The sequence below is a fragment of the Lepisosteus oculatus genome, chromosome 9, assembly GCF_040954835.1.
Source record: "Lepisosteus oculatus isolate fLepOcu1 chromosome 9, fLepOcu1.hap2, whole genome shotgun sequence".
In the NCBI taxonomy this organism is placed as follows: domain Eukaryota; kingdom Metazoa; phylum Chordata; class Actinopteri; order Semionotiformes; family Lepisosteidae; genus Lepisosteus; species Lepisosteus oculatus.
The window spans coordinates 7,832,485-7,853,834 of NC_090704.1; the positions used below are offsets into that span (position 1 = coordinate 7,832,485).

A 21,350-nucleotide genomic window follows, 5' to 3' on the forward strand; every position below is an offset into this window, starting at 1 on the left:
TACGTCCTGTCATATGAACTGTGTCAAATTTCTGTCCACCTTGTTGCTCAGCTGTTTTTTGTTTTTAGTGATCTTAATCTCCATTCCTGTGCGGAGTTGTGGAGTTGCAGAAAAACAAAAGAGGAGCTTGCGGCAAGAAAGATTGATTTATTCAAGTTTTTTTTTCGTGCTTTCAGTACAGTACAAAAGCTGGAAAATACACATGAACAGCAGTTGATTAATTATTGTGTAGAGGATATGGAATGGAGCATTCCAGACTTCCTCAATTGTGGTGTACAATAAATAAGCGTTCTTTTTTTTTTTTTTAGAAAAGTTGTAAATATGTTGAAATCTGATGATTCAGCCTTTATTTTTGTAATCTTTCACAAAAGCAGCTGGGAAGATGCCCACCTTTCCTTTGCACTTGCCTTCAAACCATTCTTCATTTACTGCAGGGAAAATGGGGGGGGAGATTCTCGTTGTTTAGTTATTCCTCCGTTTCCATCAGCATCTTAGCTTGTCAGATTACCCTGACATACAGTGTACTCTGTTCCAGTAGGAATACAGTTTTGGACATTTGCTGTTTAATCTGTGTTTTAGTTCAGGGAGTATATGAGGAGTATAGACGGCCCTGTTCTGTGCAGCTGTTGAGCCTGTATCTACTGATGTTTAGATGTTCATACTGACATACCGCAAGCTCCACTAGGAGGAGCAGTTTATCTCCCCCTGACAGTCTCGTGATTAGCTGTGTCACCGAGAGAACCCTGGCAGCCTAACCACAGCACTACTCCTAATGTTACTCCAGAGAATCCTAATCCCATTCGGTTATCGGCGTGACCCAGCCTGGAGCTACGGGCTTTACTAAGCGAGCGGGTCCCGTGAGGGGTATTTTTTTAATGTCCACATGTGTCACTTTGCACACTATATCCTTAGTTTGGATGCTGAACACTTAATAATGCTTAAGAATGGTTTTCCAAAGAAATGGCATAACCACTTCCTTGTACATTTTCTTAGACTTTAACATTTGGGGGATGCTTTTGTCCAAAACCTGCAACATGAGCAATTTTTCTAACTGGTTTTCTAAAGTAGTAATATTGCTGTTGACTTTACCCTGAATGAAAGGTACTTATGTTTATCTAGCATTTAAACATAAAACCTTGGTACTTTTTATAGAAGTATTTCATCTTTCGATATCTGAAAGCCTGGTAAGCGTCTTTGAATTAAAATGTTCGGATTTAGAAAGCGCTGCCCTAACGTTCCCCTCTTCTAAAAATAACTTCATATAGAAAATGTGAGAAAGGGTTAGTTACGGGATGCTTACCTTTTGAAATAACTGTGATAACGTCGCCCGAGTTAAACTGCAGATCTTCTGGTTCTGAGGCTTCATAGGAGTAGATCGCTACTACTTGAGGAGACTCATCTTTTGGTGCCATCTCTATGTTCTGCCAACAAACACAAGATTTGTGCTTTTAATCCATCTGGACATGGTTTCTGTTGCAACTTTCACGCTTCTGGTGAACATCTACCCACGTCGCATACCTCTGTTAGTTCACACCAAAGAGTTAGATGGCCGTTCCTCTCTTCTTTCCAAGCGTTTTCCATTTCAGACTCATCCAGCTTCGCCCTCTCTGTGCCATTTTTCTTGTAACTGTGGAGAATCATTGCATTTGATGCTGGGGTGCGGACTTTCTTTTCACTTGCTTCAAGGCAGTGTGAACAGAAACTTTCCTTACCTGAGAGATATTGTACCTCGGGGCTGGTTCAGTTTCTCGCTGATTGCCTCAAGAACAGCAGTGTAGGAAATTCCTGGCTTCAAGGAAACCGCCACAGTGTATGTGGCATGTACTTTCACAACACACATCATGGGTTCCTTCGATTTTTCGTCCTGGGGACACAGAATAGAGTCTATGTTATATGAAGTTACATAATTGTTTAAGGTGCTCTGCTCTTAGTTTCATTTAATTAGTTTGTATTATTGTCCCGCAGCACTGAGGCCCGGGGTTCAAATCCAGACCTAGGATGCCATCTGCATGAAGTTTGTATATTCCCCTGTTTGTATGGGTTTCCTCCCACAGTCCAAAGATGAACTGGTAGGTTAATTGGCTTCAGGGAAAACTGGCCCTGGTGTGAGTGTGTGCCTCTCTGTGTCTGTGTGTGCCCTGTGATGGACTGGCGTCCTGTCCAGGGTGTATCCTGCCTTGTGCCCATTGCTTGCTGGGATAGGCTCCTGCTCCACTGGGAGTCTGAATTGGATGAAGTGGTTAAACAATGAATGGATGTATATTTATGCAGTTGTCAGACTGGGTTTAAATACACTAGATGGGAGAGGATATGCTGTAATTAGTCTAGCATTTTCACAATGTATCCTTCTCTGTTAATGATCATGTAATGTCTGAAAAAAATCAAATAAGATATACTGTAAGATCACAAGGTGAGTTTATATACCTTGTTGCCTGCTTTCTCCTCTTTACGACTTGGAACAGAAGGATCCTGCACTGTTTAAAAAAATACATAAAGATGAAAAGTCAACAATATTCTGCTAACAATTTTTTAAGTTGACTTTTAAAATGAGCGTCCCCATTCTGTCGGTGTGCAATGTTCATCTCTTTACAGATGGGGAAGTTTTTCTTTTTTTAAAAAGAAAATGTGCCCTGGACAGTCAGTCCCCATCTTTGTCTGTGATTTTCAGGCCTTGGCCTCTGAATTCACACAGGAAAAAGAACTCCAGCCATATTTCAGCTTCACTGATGTTTTTTGTTAATGTAGACTGACCATTGCCTGTTGGAGGTTAGATTAATTTTACTTTGAAATGGATCAAGTCCCAACTGAAGAGAAAAAAGGGTTGCCTTAAATTAACTTTAACCATGGTGGCCTTTTGGTGTCATTCAGGTTAACGGCTGTATTGGGAATGAGTTCCTGTGGGTTACCTTTTCCCCTCGCAGGTCTTACAGGGGCTTCTCCACTGGGTGGCGCTGGAATACTATCGGTTTGCTTCACATCCTGCTAAATGACAGAAAAAGAAGGCACACAGCACCTTAACATCTCCAGGGAAACGTGTGCTTTTGAATAGATGTTTGAAGTGCAAATCGAAATAAGCTTACCTGTTCTTGCCTGGATGATAGTGTTAATTCCACTGGCTCCAGGAAATTGTATGGAACAAGTCCTGTCTGAGGAAATCAGATTCAGTAATTAGAATTACACAAATCGTGTTGATTTTCAGATCCCTTTGTCATAGTTATGATAGCAATATTTGCTTCATCCAGAAGTGTTTGTTGAGCCCCACAATGTTTTCAAACTTTTGTATTCTGTTGTCAACTGAGCTCATTGGAATTCCTCATCTCAAAGACTGCTTTGGACATTGCAGATTCATGGCAATGATAACGGCGTTTCAGAGCAGCCAGCAGGATAAAGGGGCCTGTTTTCAGAACACTCACTTTGCCGTTGAAGAAGACCTTAGCCCAGTTGTCAGCCCCCTTCTGCAGGACAAAGACAATGTTCCCCTGCTGCACAGGAAGCTCGTCTGTGGTCTCTGGGATGAACTCATAGCGCACACGATGAGGCTCCCCTTCCAGGGCTCTGCGCACAGGAACAAGGGACTGCTTTCACTCTCTGTGCCCGACCCAGTACTGAACGACCGGGTCACTGTGAAGTCTAGGCAGCCACATTGTTAAACCAGGTGAAGATATTTACCTCCTGTCTTTATCGGGGTGACCTATTTAAAAACGTTACTAAAATACAGTGCAAACATTGCATGCTAGGGGTATATCAGTTAGACATTTAAGAAAATACAGCTATTACCACAAATTATCTTCTTATCTCTTACTGGCTACCTTAAGTAATACAAGCAAATTTCACTTCTTAAGTGCATTTGTGCTCTTGTCAAAAATGATATATTATTAGTAAGCACACCTCTTACTCACCAAGGCTTTTGATATAAGTAAGCATTTCATTGTACTTGGGTACATACGGCAAAAAATAAACAAACTTGATAATGCTAGGTTCTTAATGTCTTTCATACACTAATTCTGGAAATTGCATTAAATACTTGGTCTCCTAATTAATTTGTCTGAGCATTTATTCCTCTCTATGGAGCACAGCATATTTTCAAGATGAGACATATCTGGAGAAACAATTAAAAAAATCACCATATTCACCCACTGAAGAAAGCCTTTTATCTTTTTAAATATACTTCACTATGAATACATGCATGTCTCCAGAATACCTGTTGTTGACCTATATTGCTAAAGTCTCCACTCTCTGGAGAACACCAGGTGGCAGTATAGGATATTACTGTCCATTCTTTTAACTTTGTCCTTTTTGTTGGTGTTTCACCCTTTAGGAAAAACGAAAGCATTTGTTTTTAGGACTTTGCAGATCTGTTGTACAACTTACATATGATCCTAGGCTCCATGTTGTGTGTTATTAAGTATAATGCTGTTAAGAAGAGTTAGTTACCTCAGAGTTTCAGGAGCTTTGGTCCTGGACGGAACTTCCTGTACCTGTGCATAAAGACCAGTATTTATTCTTGTTTGTGTAAAAGATGTTAAATTTATAACTACAATATACAAACTAGTCGTTCAAACCTGAAAAGCTGACTGGACATGGATTCATTGTAATTCAGATTTTTGCTAATTACAGGTAACATAATATTTGCATTTTCAAAACTTTCATAAAGCCATAAAGAATTTTGAAAAATAAATATTTAAAAGGAAATCTCAATTGTTTTCTCAGTATTGTTCATTGTGATCACTGGGAGGTACAGATAATTAATTATGACTTATTAGTGGACTTTCTAAAGCTTTTATAATAATATTAAGCCAAAGCTCCATTTTTTGTCAGTGATTTGCAATATCAACTCGTGACTAACAGTGATACTCATGGATATGGACTGCACATAAAAGCTGGAGCTACTTTACCTGTGGCTGGAGAGGAGCAAATCCAGAGAAATCGTCTTTGGGAATGATGGATGCTACAACCTATACCAAAGGAAGATCACAGGCTTACTGTTTAGTACTTTTAAAGATAAACATTTCATATTTCTTTAAACCTTCTTAAGGGAACAATCCCTATTTAAACCTGATGACATGAAGATCACGATCTTCATTAACTAAAAAGCAATCAGATTGGTTTTGATTGCAAACAGCTACCAGAGCCAGTGATTTGGGCCTTTCTTGTGTTTATTAACACTCTGATTAACTCTCCTAGCTTGAAATATATGTTTCTGGTGCAAAAATGCACATATAACTGCATTTGCCCACATAATAGCAACATCTCACCAGGAACACCAATCGCCAACCAGATTCTCATCCCTGAAAGGAAGATTCCTTACTGTGGCCTTTCCCAGGTAGTCCTTCTTCTCTAGCTCTGCAACATGTTGCTTGTTCGGTCTGAAAACTTCACCCGCATGGGCCTCCACAATGTCAAACAGCTTGTGTTTCTGCGCAGAAGACCGCAAGCTTATAGTTTTCACTTAGGAAAGACATCTGAGAGAAAACTGCAATACCAACAGTACCTTACTTGGTTTGGTAAAAGCAAAAATGGCCAAGGAAGGCCAACGACAAGATTTATAATATAATCTGAAATAGACGTTTCCTTTCTTCCTTTCTGACAACATGTCCTGATTAAAATATGAACACTATTATTTTAAAAATGTCTCTTCTGTAGTAACTTTTGTCTCATGCTACAGATACATGATGATCATCTGGAACTAAAATGTTAAAGTACCAATATAACTAACCAGAATGGACTCCAGTGCCCGATCAATGAGACTGTGCTTAGCTTCTGTCTTGAGGTTGAGTGCAGCGTGCAGATTCTCCTCTGCCTTTTCCCATTGTCCTAACTGTGCATGGGCCAGGGCTACATTGTGAAGGACCTGCGCAGAAAACAGGGGAGCTTCTGAGTTTGGGATTCACAGAGAGAAGCCTCACATCTGACAACTGCAGAACATCTCACCTAAACTCTTACAGCCTGTATCTGAGGTGGTATTTACAATATACAGATCTTTTACCTACACATTAAAGTAAGTCACTCTGGGACTGATAGATAAGAAGCTATTGTGTGAGTAATAGTTCTGGTGAAAAATCTGTGCTTAGAAAGCACAGGGTGCTTCTAAAGTTAGTTGGCCTTTTCACGCAAGTATCATGAAGGATATGAAGTTTGATTGCAATGGAAGCACAATCACAGTTTGAACCTCAGGACCTTTCATTGCTTCACTGTGACTAACACGACTGTCTCTTGTGTCCATGGACATGGTGCACAAGGTGTCTGGTGAACACAGTCAATGTCCTTGAGAGCATAAGACACTGCTGCTATTCTTAGGATTTCTTCCTTCTATTGCTCCCTGTATGTATTGTGAATCAGGCGTTGGTGTATCGAGTACTGATGAGGAAACATGTGACCAGTGAACGATGTGTGATATTCAGACTCAGTTCCAGGTGTGACAGTGACTCCGTTTCCTCTTTTTTGGTCCACAAAATACAATGCAAAATAGAAAATGAAGAAAAAAAAACCTTTACCACACTGAACTCTTACCTCACAGCCATACAGCTTAAATCTGAGGCCAAGCAGCTTGTAGTCAATCAGCTGATTTCCACGTAGCTCTGTGAAGGCTTTTTTAAAATCACTTAAAGATTCTTCAAACCTAACTCGGGGAGGTCATAGGGAAACAAATGATGCAGTCAAAGAGAAAGACATTTGTTTGCAAACTCATAAGGGAAACTTAAAAAAACATCTCCTAAATCTGCAATTATAACCGATTGTGACGATACAATGTAAGAAAGATTTTTGTTTCTATGGTTCTCATTTCTTTATAATTCCAGCACTTAAAACAAGTCTGCATCTTGTATCACAAGTGTCTTCAATAACTATTAGTTTTTCTAGGTATTTGTGATGGTATTTCTAACAAGAGACAGTCTAGAGGATTGTTTTTATAAACTAGGTTTTATAATGCATATTATATGTAATGTAAATGTGAGGAATTTTTTAAAGGAAAGCATCAACACCAGGCAGACTTACTTTTGCTGTTTGTAAAATGTTATCCCCCTTTGAAAAAAGGCTACAGCCAAGTGTTCATCCTTCCTGATGCTGTTGTCAAAAGCCTAAGGAAAAACAGGAGAATTCGGAAATAAGATAAAAGCTTCCAAATTAAAACAAACTGTGATTTCTGAGGAAATTCTCCCTGAATAATTCAAACTGTTTTGTTCTAATATCAGAAAAAAAACAGAGGTGTGTCTGAATATTAATGAAACGTACACTGTTTCTCAACTAGAATATTTTTTTAAAAATCAGAAAAGTCTCTGGTTTGTATTTCAAATATTTGAAATATTACTTAAGAATATTGCTGTTGGTTGTTTAGATTTACAGACCACAGCTTGTATGATACTAGTTTTAAGGAAATCTTTCAAGCACAGATGTGCAATAAATATATGAAATATTGTTTTAGAATTGTGATTCTTTCCACTGATAAATTGCAACAAGTAGTTATCGAGTGAGACTGCTGTTTTCTGCCCTGCAGGTTTACTTCCCCATTTTGAATGACTTGCATTTCAGCAACGACTGAAAGAAAAATGCGTTTGCAGAAGTATAGATTGTGCTTTTCATTCGTGATGGCAATACTGTTTATAACACATATTTTGTGAATTTCCGTGGGAGACCGATTTTGATACGTAAGGGATAATAAAAAATGAAAAACTAAACTGAATTGAGTGGAGACAGAATATGGGTACAAAATTATCTCTCTGTTTCGTGCAAAAACAGTACGTACACAGCCACTGGCAAGTAAACCTCTTATTGCCAGCAGCCTCAAGGTAGATTCCTGCCTTCTGCACTATCGAAAAGAAAAAGCGTACAGCGTATGCTCACCTTCTCTGCTGCATCCAGGTCTTTAGTAATCAAATAAAGGATGCCAATGTTGAAGTATATTTTGGAGTTTTTGTCCACGATATCAGAGAAGACTTTCAGAGCTGTAGCCCAATCCTTTCTGCCCACTGCGGCCGCTCCTTCATCCCACTGTCGGATGGTGTCCAACAGCGACATGGTGTCCGGGCTGTGATAAAAGCTCTTGTCCTCAGCAGGTCAGTGGCAGAGTCCTAATAACGGACAACAACAGCGGGAGCACATCCTCTTGCAGGGGCTGTGAGGCAAGAGTTCCAGGAAATGTTTCTACACTCGGGGCATACGCGCGGAGGAAAACCATTAGAGACCAGCAGACTCGTACCGCCTACCGCACTTTCCGTTCTCAAATTCGTGCAAATTCAGACAAACAGTGATGTGCTCTTCGTTGCACATGTGCAAAACGTTCCTGAGCTTTTGTTTCATTTCACCTGTTACACACCCCGTGTAACTGGAAGGACGTTTTAATCTCTCATCAGTTTTGCGTGTGGCAGCTAAAAAATAAAGGCTTTAAAGTAACCATTTTCCATTTGAACCTTTTTTTTTTTAATAATTCTTTGGGTAGTATAGATTGCACCTGTCCCCACAAAGCTACCATATTAATGTGATCCAGGGAGATTATGGTCAGATACTTTGTTTCCTGTTTTGACCAAAGAGAAATCTTGTAGCTAACCATAAATGTCTAGGTGTTAGGCTAAAAGCTCTGACTTGACATGCTCTCTCACAGTTGCATTAGGACCTGTCCTCATTTTGATCATCATCAAGCACAAGTCAAATCCTGAGATTGACAATGCCTTAATGCACGTTATTGCCTTAATGCACGGAACTGTGCACGGAACTGTAGTACTGTGGCATCAGATTCCAAGGAGAAAAAGTATGGAATTCCTGCAGTTCCCCAGCCAGTTTCACAGCCACACAGCCATTGTGTTAGATGTAGCACCAGATTTCTTGCTGCCTGTTGCTAAGGGAGAAATACTGGCCCCATTTAGGGTTTCCATAGAATCACTGTGGAAACACAAGGGTAAGCCATAAACTGTACAGGAAACCTCCCAGACTGACAAAACAAACAGAGAACAACGGGTATGTGGCAAAACTAAAAAAAAACAAATACAGTATCAGTAATGCAAATCTTTGTATTGCTTTAGTGTATGCTCTCCATTTGTTGAATGATTATATCTGGTTATTTATGAAAATATTAACAGATAAGGGAGGCAGACAATCTTTTTTCTTGTAATGGTAATGGACAATAAATATTGACTCAGACTGCTCAGTAAAAAAGTAGGCTTGTATCGGTAAATGTACAATTAACTTCTTCACTATTGTTTTAATTATTGTTTCCTAGTTAAAAAAGTATTTTCTGGTCTCATTCACTGTAAACACTGTGTCTTTATTACCAGCAGTACCTACATTGTCCTATTTTACAAAGTAAGTCTTTGTCATGTTTTCTTTACCAACTAATGATAGTAATGAAGGTGTTTAAGTTTTCTTAATATTGTTTTTAGCTGTTTCACCTTACAGTAGTTCCAAAAATCTATGAAACGTTTTGTCTTTGTATGTATATGTACACCACCATGAGAATTTAAAACTAAAAAGTCCAAATGAGGTTAAGTGTACTGTACCTTTTGTCTTCTGCAGCAGGAAATTTAAACACAGCTACTCCCTTTATTTTCTTCCTTTCTGAGGCAATGGAAACGGTTGTGGTTCTTGGTGCAGATAAGGACCTGGGGCAGAGTGTCGTCCATGCCCTGCTCCAGGATGGCTCTTTCGCAGTGAGAGCAGCAGTCCAGGACACAGGGAGCCCTCTGGCCCAGCAGCTGCAGCAGGCTGGCTCTCAGATAGTCGCAGTCAACTTCAAGAGTGCTTCAGGGCTTCAGGAGGCCTTAAGGGGAGCTCAGAAATGTTTTGCTTCGACCACAACGGATTTTACAGACATGGATGCATTAAAGGTATTGGAGGTTGGGTCTCGGAGTGAGGGCTTGCCTTCTGAAACAGATCCCCTTATTTGTTATTCAGCTCATCCTGGTGACCCACACACCTGTCGGTTTTCAGTCCATCCCACCGTAATTAGATAATTGAAGCCTTAATTGATCTGAGACGTTGCTTCATTGCAATATTTGCTTTTTGTTTCTAGTCACAAGTTTGGGATTTTATTTCACTTACAAAATACATAGGTTAAAACTCCGACATGTTTAAGAGGCAGGAAAACAAAAACATCAAATTCATCTTTTTCTTATTATTAATTTATACTTTCTTATTTCATTGATTTACTGTTAAGTCAATTAAGGGTTTGATGATGGAACTGAGGGCTCAGTTCAAATTTAAAAACGAAAACATTTAATTTCAAAGGTAGCAACAGATGTTACAATAAAAATCCGAAATGTCTGAGAATAAAATTTCTACTTTATACCTTCAGTATATAACGCATCATATTTCCTGCGGTTCTGATCATGGTGTGTTTTCAGAATGAAATTCACCAGGGGTATTTGATCGCGGACGCTTGCAAACAACACGGACTAAAGCATGTGGTGTTTCAAGGGGGTCATCATGTGCACAGACGATATGGCTTCCCAGCCAGACACATGGATGCCAAGGCTTGTGTCAATGACTACATGAACGAGATCAGCCTGCCCAAGACTGAGCTCATCCTACCCTTTCTGTACGAGAGTTTCCTGACGACGTTCAAGCCCAAACCCGCGGGACCTAACTTCTACAAGCTAGGTAAGATGGAGCCTACTTAAAGGGGAACTGAGGTCTCAATTTCTCAGACCAGTTTTCAAATCTTGGGAACAAACTAAATTCAACTAAAACTGAGAACAGGAAGCAGTTTCTTAACCCAAGGGTGGCAGGAGTCTGGAGTGAGCTACCCAGCCAGGTTGATGAAATGGAAACCCAGGCATCTTTCAAGAAATGCCTGGACGAGACCCCCTGATTTGTTCGCTCATTTTATGTTCTCCTGTCCTCTTTCCTAACATGATTTCTTTTCTCTCAGACATTCCTGCAGGAGAAACCCCTCTGGATGCCATCAGTGTCAAGCATGTTGGTCTGATCGCAAGTGTATTACTGAAAAACTCCCACAAGTGGATTGGGAAAAGCTGTCCGCTATCTGCTGAGAGACTGACTGTTGACCAATATGCAACCACCTTAAATGAACACTTGCAACCCAGGCAGTTCAAAGATTCCAGAGTAAGCACACTAACACTGCTTTTTAATCCTCAATGGAATGACACAAATGGTACTGAAGTTATTCATTCTGAATTTCTATCTGTGTGTCTTCAGTTGCACACTTTGTTGCTGTATGAAATGGACAACTAGGGAAAGCTGCAGTTAGGCATTTAGTAGCGTCATTCTCTGGGTATTTGAGACATGCTTCCCCCCAGCAAGAATCTTCCAGACCAATTCACTTCAGTTCACTTCAAGCCACAGCCACTGTTTTGTCCTTATTTATTATCTAAACATGGCCTTTAGAAATGACAGGATATTGGCAAGATCATACGTGCCTGAATTTAACCTGGCTCAGCCCAGGTGCAGAAAGAGCAGGTCACTTTTGGTTTATGTACATGGGACGGGACAAAAAAAGCACAGTGTGCTAAGTGCGTGGTACAGAAACTGTGAACCCAAATATGGTAAAAAGCAAAACTGAAATTGTGTAGTATGAGATAGTTCCTTCCTGTGCTCAGTTCATTTTTAATACAGGACACATGTTGCTTTTTTGGCCGACTGGCTATGATTGATTAAATCCCTCAAACATTGATTGGGTTGGTATTCAGGTGTGTAAATTACCTTAATTTTCCCAAATATTGTCTGTTTAAGTCCCAGTAGCAGCAAAACATATTTTAAGAAATTAGTTTAATATCCACATTCTTAATTTGATCTTCATTTAAGTTTGTTTTTGTCAGTGTTAGGAAAGCTTTCCCTTGGTGATATACATAAGAAAGGATGCCAACAATAAGAGGATATTAAATCTATCTTGATTGTTTGGTAGTAAATGGGTTATGTAACAAATCCTTACACATAAAGAGATCAACAAATAAAATTGCAATAGTGTCATTGCATTCGAGGTCAGAGTAATAAAACTGGAATGAACAACTCTGCAATGTCAAATTAGAAAGGCTGAGTTGCAAGAAAGCAATGGATATAGGATCTGTTTGCTGTAATTAAACTATATTACTATAGTAGAAACTAATGCTTCTCTTAGGAGAGATCATCCAAAATGGAAACCTTTTAAGTCAAATTTACCTTTCTTTCCCTGCAGATATCTGTGAGAATGTTTGTGGAAAACTATAATGGAGCTGGGGGAGAGGACTTGGGCAACATGTTTGAATTCTGGAAAAAAGGAGCCCAGAAGACGAATGTAGCTTTAACGCACACTCTGTGTCCCGAAACTCAGAGGTTTTCTCAGTGGGTCTCTGAAAACAAAGATTTGATCATCAACAGGCTAGAACAGCATCCTCTGTGAAGTGTTTTCAGACCACATGGGATTGCCTTTTCAGTTTAGCACAATAAGGTCTACAAAAATGCATAGATAGCAGCCCATCTATGGTGTATTTGCGAGGGTATAATCTGTGCCTGAAGCACACATATCTAAGATTTAAAGGAACACATAAATGCCATGTTGAGACTTTGACTGCTGAGCCTTTTCCAGGTGTCACAACATTGCCAAACCTTTGTGTTTCTTCTCTTCATTTTGCAACATAGAAATAATATTTACTTGTTCCTCTGTAGCAAATGTACACCGTCACAGTCCCCTGCTTAAACAAATTCCAGATTTACCCATGCATTTACTTTTTGTTACATTCGACACTTAAACAGCCTCGCTGATGGTATTCACAATGTCACAGCAAGCTTGTGGTCAAGCAAAAATACTATGAATTTCACATTTAAATTTCAGTGTCAAAAAATCACTAGATAATATAACATCGGCAAATTGCTACCTTAGCTACATGAAATAATACATCCATACTGTTAGTTCAGTAGAATGTGTATAGCAATATTGCCAAAAGTATTATTTTTATTGTAAAAGTGATAATCTTTGCATGGTTGGTAAGAATTTAAACAGTGTTCTGAAATTACATAAAACCTGCTGTTGCCAGATTTACACTTTCAGTCTATAACCTATTTTTGAGTCTAGCAAGAGGACTCAATAGAACAAGTTGTTTATGCAGGGGTAAATACAGTATGCTGTAGGCCTTTCTGACCTTTGCACAATAAACATGCAATATAAATCCATTGAAAACAGTTTTTGAATGCTTAGAGTGGATTTTGTAACATCTCCAGGGATGCCAGAACCAGCAAAGATGATTTCAATTGATATATACTGTACAGTAGGAAATGAATGATTCAATCCCTCATCTTCTAAAGGTGTGGTAGCTTTCAACCATATACATATTTCTTTCTGGTAAATGAAAAAACAGGTAAAAAACATATATGATTATTTTCAATTAAAACATTTGTTTAAGAAATCCATACCTTTTCAGAAAACTTGTGATAGATTCCATGATAGTAGTGGGTTTTAAGAACTGGTACTGATTACTTTAGCTGCAAGTCTAAGGGGAAGGATTTCTATTCTTCTAAGTAAAGTTAAGGTGATCAAAAGATTGTAGAAATGGTTATTGGAGTGACTGAGGAGTATTGATGACCCTGATCTGATCCATTATTGAATATACATTTCACTCTATTACATTCATGGTTGGTCTGTGTGACCTGAAATAACATAATTATTAATTATTCATAAGCTAAGTCTTCTGCCCTATTCTTTGAGTTACGTTGGCTTGTTTCTGTGTAGACATAGTCCAAAAAGAATTATTCATTTCAATGTTCAATGTTCAGTTAAATATCCAGGCCAGACAAAGTTAGATGAGACTTGATATAAGTCTGCATGAGGAGACAGGCTGGAGTTTGGTTTGAATCCAGATTGCCTGTATTGCAGAATCTGCTAGTCATCACAGCACTCAATGGCCCACATTGAGCAGTTACACTCTCTCTTAGATATCCTGTCATTAAGTTTGTGTTTTACGCAGAGACAAATATATTTATATTAAAGCTAGATTCCTCAAGAACAAGCGGACAATTTTCCATTATTACCAAATACCAGTAGTCCAAAAGGAGTGTAAAACAATTTTGTGATGCTTCAGTCTGCTGTGTGAGGACTTCAAATATGGATCTGTATTTTAAAAAAAACTATAACAAACCTGACAATGAAAAATTAGTCACATATGCAATGGATATTCAGAGCGTCATATACAAATCCAATCCGGATTTTCCTTAGAGATGGAAGTAATTTAATTATCTTAATTTAATTAAGAACACTGAAAAATATTATCGTCGTCCATATATCCATGATCCATCACTGCTTCATTCAGAGGATATGCTTAACCCAGCAGATACAGGGAGCAAACTGGAAATAACACATAGTCAATGTAAAGAGGACAATTAACATAGCCAGGATGTCTTTGGAAGGCAAGAGGAAACTGCAGCACCCAGAGAATACCTATACAAACCAGAGAAGGCACCCCAGGTGAGAATCTCCACGAAATTCTGAAGTGCACCCGGGCAGTAATGAAGACATGTATTAAGCAGCACTTGAAATATCAAGGAAGACTCATAAAGAAACCATACTGCCCAAAACTACTGCAGCATTCTCTGCTCATTTATAGTTTTGCTGGCCCTCCCTTTCAAAAACCTGCCTACAGTAACATTTTTCTCTGCCTTTTCCAAAAATGCTAATGATGAACACCAGCTAGCATCTTAGTTTCGCCTTCGGAAATACTGACAAGTTCTGAAAATTGGCAATCCCCAAATTGTCTTATTTGGAATGAAGAGATTCCAATGACTTTATCATCTCCCTCTAAATGGATTCCATCTGATCACTGGAGATCACTCTTTTGAGCCTCACTCTTTGAAAATACTGCTTGGTCTGGAGCAGCTCACTCTTGAGGTTAGTGCATGTGGAAACATTTAGAAATTTTGAACTCAATGCATGAAGATATTAACAATTCTACGAAAGCACTGAAATATGTTAAGTTTGATCTTTTGAAAATTGGAAAACCTGCTTTCATAAGGGTTTATTAAATTTAAATCTTATGTGTCATTAAAGACAGTTTCACAAAGTTATAGGGTGTGTGAATTTTGTATGTTTGTATTTTGTATTCATATTCCTCTAGCAGCTGAGCTACAGTAACTGAATGTGCAGTTTCTTATAACCCAAAATTTGCAAGTACTTTTCTTCATAGCCACCCAAAATAAGACTTTCTCCAGCTAGAACCTTCCCCTGGCAAATTAAGCAACATCTGTGTATGAAGCAACAGCCTGAGGCTCAACTTTGGCAATAACAAAATATTGGAGAAGAAACAAATACATTGATCGTAGTAATAACAACATACAACATGTCTGTGGAAGGGACAGAGGAAGTATATGTATGGTTTATACCACAATTGTTTTAACTTGAAAGTGCCAACCCATGGCTCAGCACACAGATTTTAAGAAACAGAGATCTGGTGTAATGACAAATTCTGTATCTTAATATTATCTGGTGCTATCCTCCTGGTAATGCTTGTTGCCCATTACAAAAGGTAAGGCAGTTATAATAACATAATAATTAACTCACTGTTTTTACTTAGAATTCAAAATCACTATATATATACATAAAAAACTCATCCATCGTTAAATTGCAGCACACACGTGGTTGAAAAGTGTCAACAGCCTCTCTTTATTCCTAACCATCTTCAGAAAGCTACAAGTCATTCTTACTAGAAATTATACACCCTCCCATTAGTTAGTTGCTGTTCAACCAAAATCTACTGATACAAACTTATATGATAATACTTTATTATCTGATGTCTCATACATTTGTTTTTCATCCAAGCATTTAATTGGACAGAAAGACTGTTATACCAGACAGTTATTCCACTTTGCAAGAAACTTTGTAGCACTGAACTAAAAAACATGGACAGAAGAATCTTGCTACTAGTACCAAACCCATAACCTGCACAAAAGGTAAATTACTTGTTGTACTTTATTACAAATATACGTTTTAATATGCGCATTGTGAATTATGACCAAGCAAGGATATTCAACCAATTTCAAGAACAAAGACGCCAAATAGTAAGAGCTTTGCTGTTCGATATCAAAGCTGTCATCATTTTCTGTAGATCGCTGTGCCCGTAAACACAATAAGCAATGCAACCGTGTAGCACGTCTTTCTCAAATGGCTGCTATGCGCGGTACTTATAAACCATCTTAACAGTCTGCGTCACAAATACTGTGACGTTTAGTAGTGCTTATGACATCAACTGTATCGTAGAAACCGTTTCAAAAATAAATTAAAAAACGGGGCATCATTTGCCACTCTGTGGTACACTTTCGTTTAATGATGTTACAGGTGTGGCCAGCATCAGGATTTTGAGATCTCTTTTTTTGTAAGTTGAACAGGAAGTGAGACTCCTATTTCTTTTGATTCAGGCTCAAATGTGTTAAAATAATTATTCGAATTTAATGACGCTTAAGCGCCACGTTTGTTGATTTATTGCTGCTTAAGTTGGTGACATCGGAATTTAGCATGATAATAACTATAACTGTTCAAGTAAGTTTTAAAATTAATGTAGGGGTCCCACAGTTTGTTTTTATATGTATTCAACATTTGCCTCTTTCCAAAACATTTCGATACATTCTTCATTCTTTTATCACGATATACTGTCGTAATTATTGCCCACTTGTCAGTTTAGAGAAGTTGTGAGAAGTTCAGCGACCGTTACATTACAAAGGGTTTGAGCTGTGGTTGTGGTAATTTATCAACGAGTGTTAACTATCATCCTATCCTTGTACGATATAATATTTTGAATACAGTTATAAAAACATCATCGTTTGACGTCAACAGTTCGTAATCACCTGGACGATCCGCAAACCACAAACGATCCGCAAACACACAAACCAGGAAAATAAGAAACTGACATTATTTTTACATATTAACTGTTTTATTTTAAGCAATATCCACTAATTTATGTGTGTATACATCAGATTTCCAGATATTTCAATAGCGGAACATAGAAAATGCAAACTATTAAGGATATAAAGGATTGTTCAGCCGAGAACCCGGACGACTGGGAAAAATTAGTGCATACAGGTGCAAATACGGTGGTTCGGCGTATTGTAAGTTTTCTTGCCTTTTCTTGTTTTTGTTGTTTACCATCTCGAGTGAAACTTGTTTTGAATAGTTTTGAAGGGGACTATTGCCACCTGAACCTTGCAGAGATACTCAGAGATACGGACGGTTCATTCAAAATGTACTCATGTCTAGATGGATGGATTATTAGTATACAATGCTTGACTGCCCTTACTGGTTAGTAATTGTAGTTGCCCACAAAAAAAAATTGGAGAAATACACTGATGGTAGACTGCAGTTTCCCTCCTCATGTGGAATTGCACATCTCTCTTGAATCAGTGTACATGCAGTCACTGAGTTTTGCTACTGCTCTGTCCACTACAGCAATTGATACATATGTCCTATGCTTTAGTATATCAGTTATTGGACGCAGTGGAAACTGTTTCGGTATAAAATAACACTGGTTGTCTACCCTCGGATGAATGTGGGTGAGTGTTAAAACATGTTTGAATGTTTAATCTTGTGTTGGATGTGAAATTCCGATGCAGAACACAAAAACAATGAATAGAACCACCTATTTCTGAACATGAGATAACAGGATGGGAGACAGAAACCACTGTCACATTATTCGTTGACTTTGTGCTTACTTAATGACCTTACTTTTATTTTTCAGATTATTTTGCTATTAATGCTATTGTATTTTTCAAGCTTGTGAAAGAAAAGGAGTGTACCTGTAAGGAGAAATGTACAGGGACATCTAAGGGCAAACAGAGTGTAAGATAACTGTTTGGTTTTCATGTTTTGTGCAGAAGAAGTTAAAATAAAGAAAGCAGCAGCGACATTCGTACTTTTTTCACTAGCTTTAGAAAAATGGCAATAGTTGTAGAAGAAATCTGGATTGTATTCTAAAGCCTGTATCATTCTAACAAGTACAGCAGAGAAACAATAGGAGACAATCACTGATCACAGATACTGTACTCCTCCTTTGAATCTGAATTCAAAGGAACTGAATGAACGGACTACATAAAAGTAACATATGGGCAACATTATGAATGATCAGTGAACCCATCTTGCTCCTATTTGTGATTCAATAGTGGAACTGTGAAAGTCTTACAGTTTTCAGTTTGATCTGGCCTTTCTTTTGTCTAACAGTGTTTAACTCCTTTCTAAGGTAAAGCCAAAAAGAAGAGGTCTGCACATGACCAGTAAAGACATTGAACTCTCAGAACACAGCAGTGACAGTGAGGCGGGTGATCGCCAGTCTTGGAAAGCGAGGGAAGGGGTCATTAGAGAAGAGCTGAAGGTGATGAATGAAGAATATTGCAATCGAAAATTTAAAGAGCTCGAGGAGCGTTTCGCTCTGAAGCTCAAGATCCTTGAAGAAGACGTTGGGGCTTTCAAGGTTAGTGAATTCCACATATGGGTTTCTAAATCCACCAAATAATGTAAGGCTTTATTCAAATCTCCTTAAATTTATACACAATCCATGTTTTTATCCCAGCAGCTGAGAATACAAAGTGCCAATGGCCGAAAGAGAACTTAATTGAAATGTTAATTGAAATGTTTTCAAGCTATGCATCAAGCTGAAGACTTGTGATCAATATTAATAAGCTTTGTAACCTCAGATTATCCAAGTGCTAGTGAATCTAAAGTTCTAAGGCTAGGTTGCCCCCCTGTCATCTTCCATGTGTTTCCAGAAGCAGATTGAGGATGCGAGCCCTCCCTACACGTTCACGTGTGCTGGGCATGGTGCCTCAACAATCACATGTCTCTCCATGCTTGAGCAACTGGAGACTGACAGGGTGAGTACTTCCAAAAAAACGTTTCCTCTGCTCTGCTCTGATTGACCAGATTGGAATTGAATGATTTCTAAAAAAGCTTCTTTAACAAGGCCCGTTCTTAAATGTTAATGTTGACTATAGCAGAAAGAAAGTCCAGTGTTTCTATAGCAAACCAAAGATGATCAGATCTAAATTTTGCTAAAAGGTTATGCATTTATTACTAATAGGGTGATTCATAGTTATGATACCAGGAAGGCATTTTTTATGATGTCTATGTTTGTGATAAATAAAGTCACATTAAACGGTTTCCTCCGTTCTCTACCTTTTTTTAAACGGACTGTAATTAATCATTTTCAATCAAATATAATGTCAGGTGAATGATATGATCCCTGCCGAGGAAAGTACCAGCTCTCTCCAGTCTGAGGATAGTACTGAAAAGAATGAAAAAACAAAGAGCAAAACATTCACCACCAGCTGGCATGAAAGATTGAGCTTCATGAAGTTGTGCTTGAAGAAAGAGTCTGTAAGTGGTCCTTTAACGCTTTTATTTGAGATAACAAGAATATAAATGTCCTCTGGTTTTAAAACCATCCAGCATTTAATTGCCTTTATTATGTGTGTCACTCAAGGTAACCTTTTTTATTAAAACAATATTAGATACATTCATAGAAGACAAAACATAAGGGACATGTTAAGGTTGTTACTGCAGATAAGATCAAATCAATTCTGTGGATTGTCCTAAATGCTATATTAACAAATTGCTGTGACTGTGTTTGTCAAATAATCAATTATTATGTCAATTAATGAAATATATTTCTTGCACAAGCATGATTTCCATTTAACAGTACGTTTTATATAATAAACTGATGACATGGCAGGTTATACCTGTGTTGTTGTTTTGCATTTTATTGTATCTTTAGTTATTCGCTATCCTAATAAGATAATTTGTTATTGTATCTAACTGATCCACCCAAAAGATTGCTTTAACAATTCTCAGTAAAGCCTGAATGCAAGGAAGTATTTTAGTGAAGAGCAGTTCAGGTTGGTTGAATTGTTTCATCAAGGGGCTGCACAGCTTTTTTTTCTGTCACAATTTCACCATCAAACTTCCTTTTATTCAGAGGAATGAACAAGCAAGAATGGAACAGAGCACTCAAAATAAGATGCAACTAATGATACATTTACATTGTATTTAAATGCAAGAAAACTGGCCTGTGGCAATACATTCAGATACAAAAGCCATAAAAACTTAGAAATAGTATTGTCCCAAAAAAAAAAATCTTTCTACATTCTCTGGAGTCTCACATTTATTAGTTAAATTATGACTGGAAAAACCAAGCCCACATTTCGTCTAATGGTAATCAAAGAATTAGTAGCTTTTTGCCTATAAGGCATGCAGTTGTGTCATACACTGTGGTACGATGCAATGAAGGTTAATAATAATTCCTTACACTTATATAGCACTTTTTTGGACACTCCACATGTTTTTATGCCTATTCCAAAGGATAGAACCTTTTTTCCATATAGTGCCCCCATCACTATAGCTGCACATTAGGATCCACACAGACCATAGGGTGAGTACCCCCTACTGGTCCCACTGACACCTCTTCCAGCAGCAAACTTAGCTTTCCCAGGAGGTCTCCCATCCAGGTACTGGCCAGGCTCACACCTGCTTAGCTTCAGTTGGCTGCCAGTTACGAGTTGCAGGGTGATATGGCTGCTGGCCGGGTCTTGAAGGTTGATTCGAGGGGATCGGAAAACATTTCTAAAACCTTACACCTATCTAATATCCAAGCTTCTGCTTTCACCTGAGAAACGGTACTAATATTTTTATTTTTCTTTCTTCACTTTTAGAATACATTTTGCAAGCAATAGAACAGAGGGTTAATATAACTGTGCTTTTTGTCTCTCTTTCTCCATTTTTGGCAATTCACAACATACTGTATCAGAACATGAATGGGGTGAAAGTCAGTGATTCCCCTAACACTGCTGGGAGAACCAGCGTAGCAGACGATGAGGACAATGAAACACTCTCATGTTCTAGTGGAGGGAGAGGTGTTGTGTTCAAATTCAAGTATCCGCTAGTGCAGAAGAAAAAGAAAGCTGCAAACTGCAAAAAAGAGGAGACCCAAACTGCAGAGCAACCCACTTCTGAGGATAAGAAAGATAAAGATGAAATTCCAAAGACAAGGGATATATCGGCATCAGGAAAGAAAGGCTGCTGTGTACCTAGGTGTAGTTTGGAGCTATAATAAGGAGGCTTTTAAAATAAATAAATATTTTTAAATGATTTTTTTTCCTAAAAATGTCTCATTGTGCTTGATTAATTCCAGAATAAGTTAATCAGAAAATCAGAGGAAAAACACGGGATTTAATAATGTATATAATGTATCGTTCTCACATTACAGGCAATAACTTGCCATTGTCAAGTGCCACACCCTTTTGTATGAAAGCAACATTTGTCCACCTGTAAAAGGTGGAGTAAAGAAAGGAGGCCCAAATGTTCTGCAAAACTATACCAAGAGCACTGAAAAGAAAGAATGTTCTTGAGCTGTACCTTACAAAACAAAAAAAAGCAAAGGAAAAGATCGAAAGAGCATTTT

General features: G+C 38.2%; 3 protein-coding genes across 7 annotated transcripts; 2 read left to right on the top strand and 1 right to left on the bottom strand.

Annotated features, from left to right (window-relative positions):
* Nucleotides 1–127: 127 nt before the first annotated feature.
* ncf2 (neutrophil cytosolic factor 2) lies at nucleotides 128–8,196 on the bottom strand. Of its 2 annotated transcripts, none has more exons than XM_015355077.2 (15): nucleotides 7,840–8,196; nucleotides 6,994–7,076; nucleotides 6,511–6,619; nucleotides 5,717–5,851; nucleotides 5,309–5,416; nucleotides 4,896–4,955; nucleotides 4,435–4,478; nucleotides 3,414–3,555; nucleotides 3,081–3,146; nucleotides 2,907–2,979; nucleotides 2,425–2,474; nucleotides 1,713–1,864; nucleotides 1,519–1,627; nucleotides 1,301–1,421; nucleotides 128–428 (listed from the first exon to the last, which is right to left on the bottom strand). In XM_015355077.2, exons 1-15 carry the CDS (start codon nucleotides 8,011–8,013, stop codon nucleotides 340–342), a joined length of 1,515 nt encoding a protein of 504 aa, XP_015210563.2. In that variant the 5' UTR covers nucleotides 8,014–8,196; the 3' UTR covers nucleotides 128–339. The 2 variants fall into 2 exon arrangements, with proteins under 2 accessions (XP_015210563.2, XP_015210562.2); XM_015355076.2 differs by having other exon boundaries at nucleotides 2,907–2,982; nucleotides 7,840–8,194.
* Nucleotides 6,622–13,105, top strand: LOC102693435 (nmrA-like family domain-containing protein 1). 2 transcript variants are annotated; one of them, XM_015355079.2, is made up of 5 exons: nucleotides 6,622–6,749; nucleotides 9,552–9,815; nucleotides 10,332–10,587; nucleotides 10,859–11,052; nucleotides 12,122–13,105. In XM_015355079.2, exons 2-5 carry the CDS (start codon nucleotides 9,555–9,557, stop codon nucleotides 12,323–12,325), a joined length of 915 nt encoding a protein of 304 aa, XP_015210565.1. In that variant the 5' UTR covers nucleotides 6,622–6,749; nucleotides 9,552–9,554; the 3' UTR covers nucleotides 12,326–13,105. The 2 variants fall into 2 exon arrangements, with proteins under 2 accessions (XP_015210565.1, XP_015210564.1); XM_015355078.2 differs by lacking the exon at nucleotides 6,622–6,749 and adding an exon at nucleotides 8,741–8,949.
* Nucleotides 13,106–16,180: 3,075 nt separating this feature from the next.
* Nucleotides 16,181–21,053, top strand: LOC107078326 (uncharacterized). Of its 3 annotated transcripts, none has more exons than XR_011190378.1 (6): nucleotides 16,430–16,447; nucleotides 16,882–17,013; nucleotides 18,138–18,368; nucleotides 18,664–18,768; nucleotides 19,121–19,270; nucleotides 20,697–21,053. XR_011190378.1 is itself a non-coding variant. In XM_015355042.2 (6 exons), exons 1-6 carry the CDS (start codon nucleotides 16,915–16,917, stop codon nucleotides 20,997–20,999), a joined length of 954 nt encoding a protein of 317 aa, XP_015210528.2. In that variant the 5' UTR covers nucleotides 16,882–16,914; the 3' UTR covers nucleotides 21,000–21,053. The 3 variants fall into 3 exon arrangements, 1 of the variants encoding a protein (XP_015210528.2); XM_015355042.2 differs by lacking the exon at nucleotides 16,430–16,447 and adding an exon at nucleotides 17,675–17,740; XR_001479266.2 differs by lacking the exons at nucleotides 16,430–16,447; nucleotides 16,882–17,013 and adding an exon at nucleotides 16,181–16,283.
* Nucleotides 21,054–21,350: the final 297 nt, after the last annotated feature.

What these genes read in the sequence shown, in the direction of transcription:
- ncf2 (XM_015355076.2), bottom strand. Translation starts at nt 8,013, where the DNA reads ATGTCGCTGTTGGACACCATCCGACAGTGGGATGAAGGAGCGGCCGCA. An exon ending in AAAGCTCCTGAAACTCTGAG is followed by an intron (nt 3,556 to 4,434) that starts GTAACTAACTCT and finishes TCCTGTGCGCAG; the next exon opens with AGCCCTGGAAGGGGAGCCTC. An exon ending in TATCACAGTTATTTCAAAAG is followed by an intron (nt 429 to 1,300) that starts GTAAGCATCCCG and finishes TTTTCCCTGCAG; the next exon opens with TAAATGAAGAATGGTTTGAA.
- LOC102693435 (XM_015355079.2), top strand. Translation starts at nt 9,555, where the DNA reads ATGGAAACGGTTGTGGTTCTTGGTGCAGATAAGGACCTGGGGCAGAGT. An exon ending in CAGACATGGATGCATTAAAG is followed by an intron (nt 9,816 to 10,331) that starts GTATTGGAGGTT and finishes GTGTGTTTTCAG; the next exon opens with AATGAAATTCACCAGGGGTA. An exon ending in GGCAGTTCAAAGATTCCAGA is followed by an intron (nt 11,053 to 12,121) that starts GTAAGCACACTA and finishes CTTTCCCTGCAG; the next exon opens with ATATCTGTGAGAATGTTTGT.
- LOC107078326 (XM_015355042.2), top strand. Translation starts at nt 16,915, where the DNA reads ATGCAAACTATTAAGGATATAAAGGATTGTTCAGCCGAGAACCCGGAC. An exon ending in AAGACGTTGGGGCTTTCAAG is followed by an intron (nt 18,369 to 18,663) that starts GTTAGTGAATTC and finishes ATGTGTTTCCAG; the next exon opens with AAGCAGATTGAGGATGCGAG. An exon ending in TGTGCTTGAAGAAAGAGTCT is followed by an intron (nt 19,271 to 20,696) that starts GTAAGTGGTCCT and finishes ATACTGTATCAG; the next exon opens with AACATGAATGGGGTGAAAGT.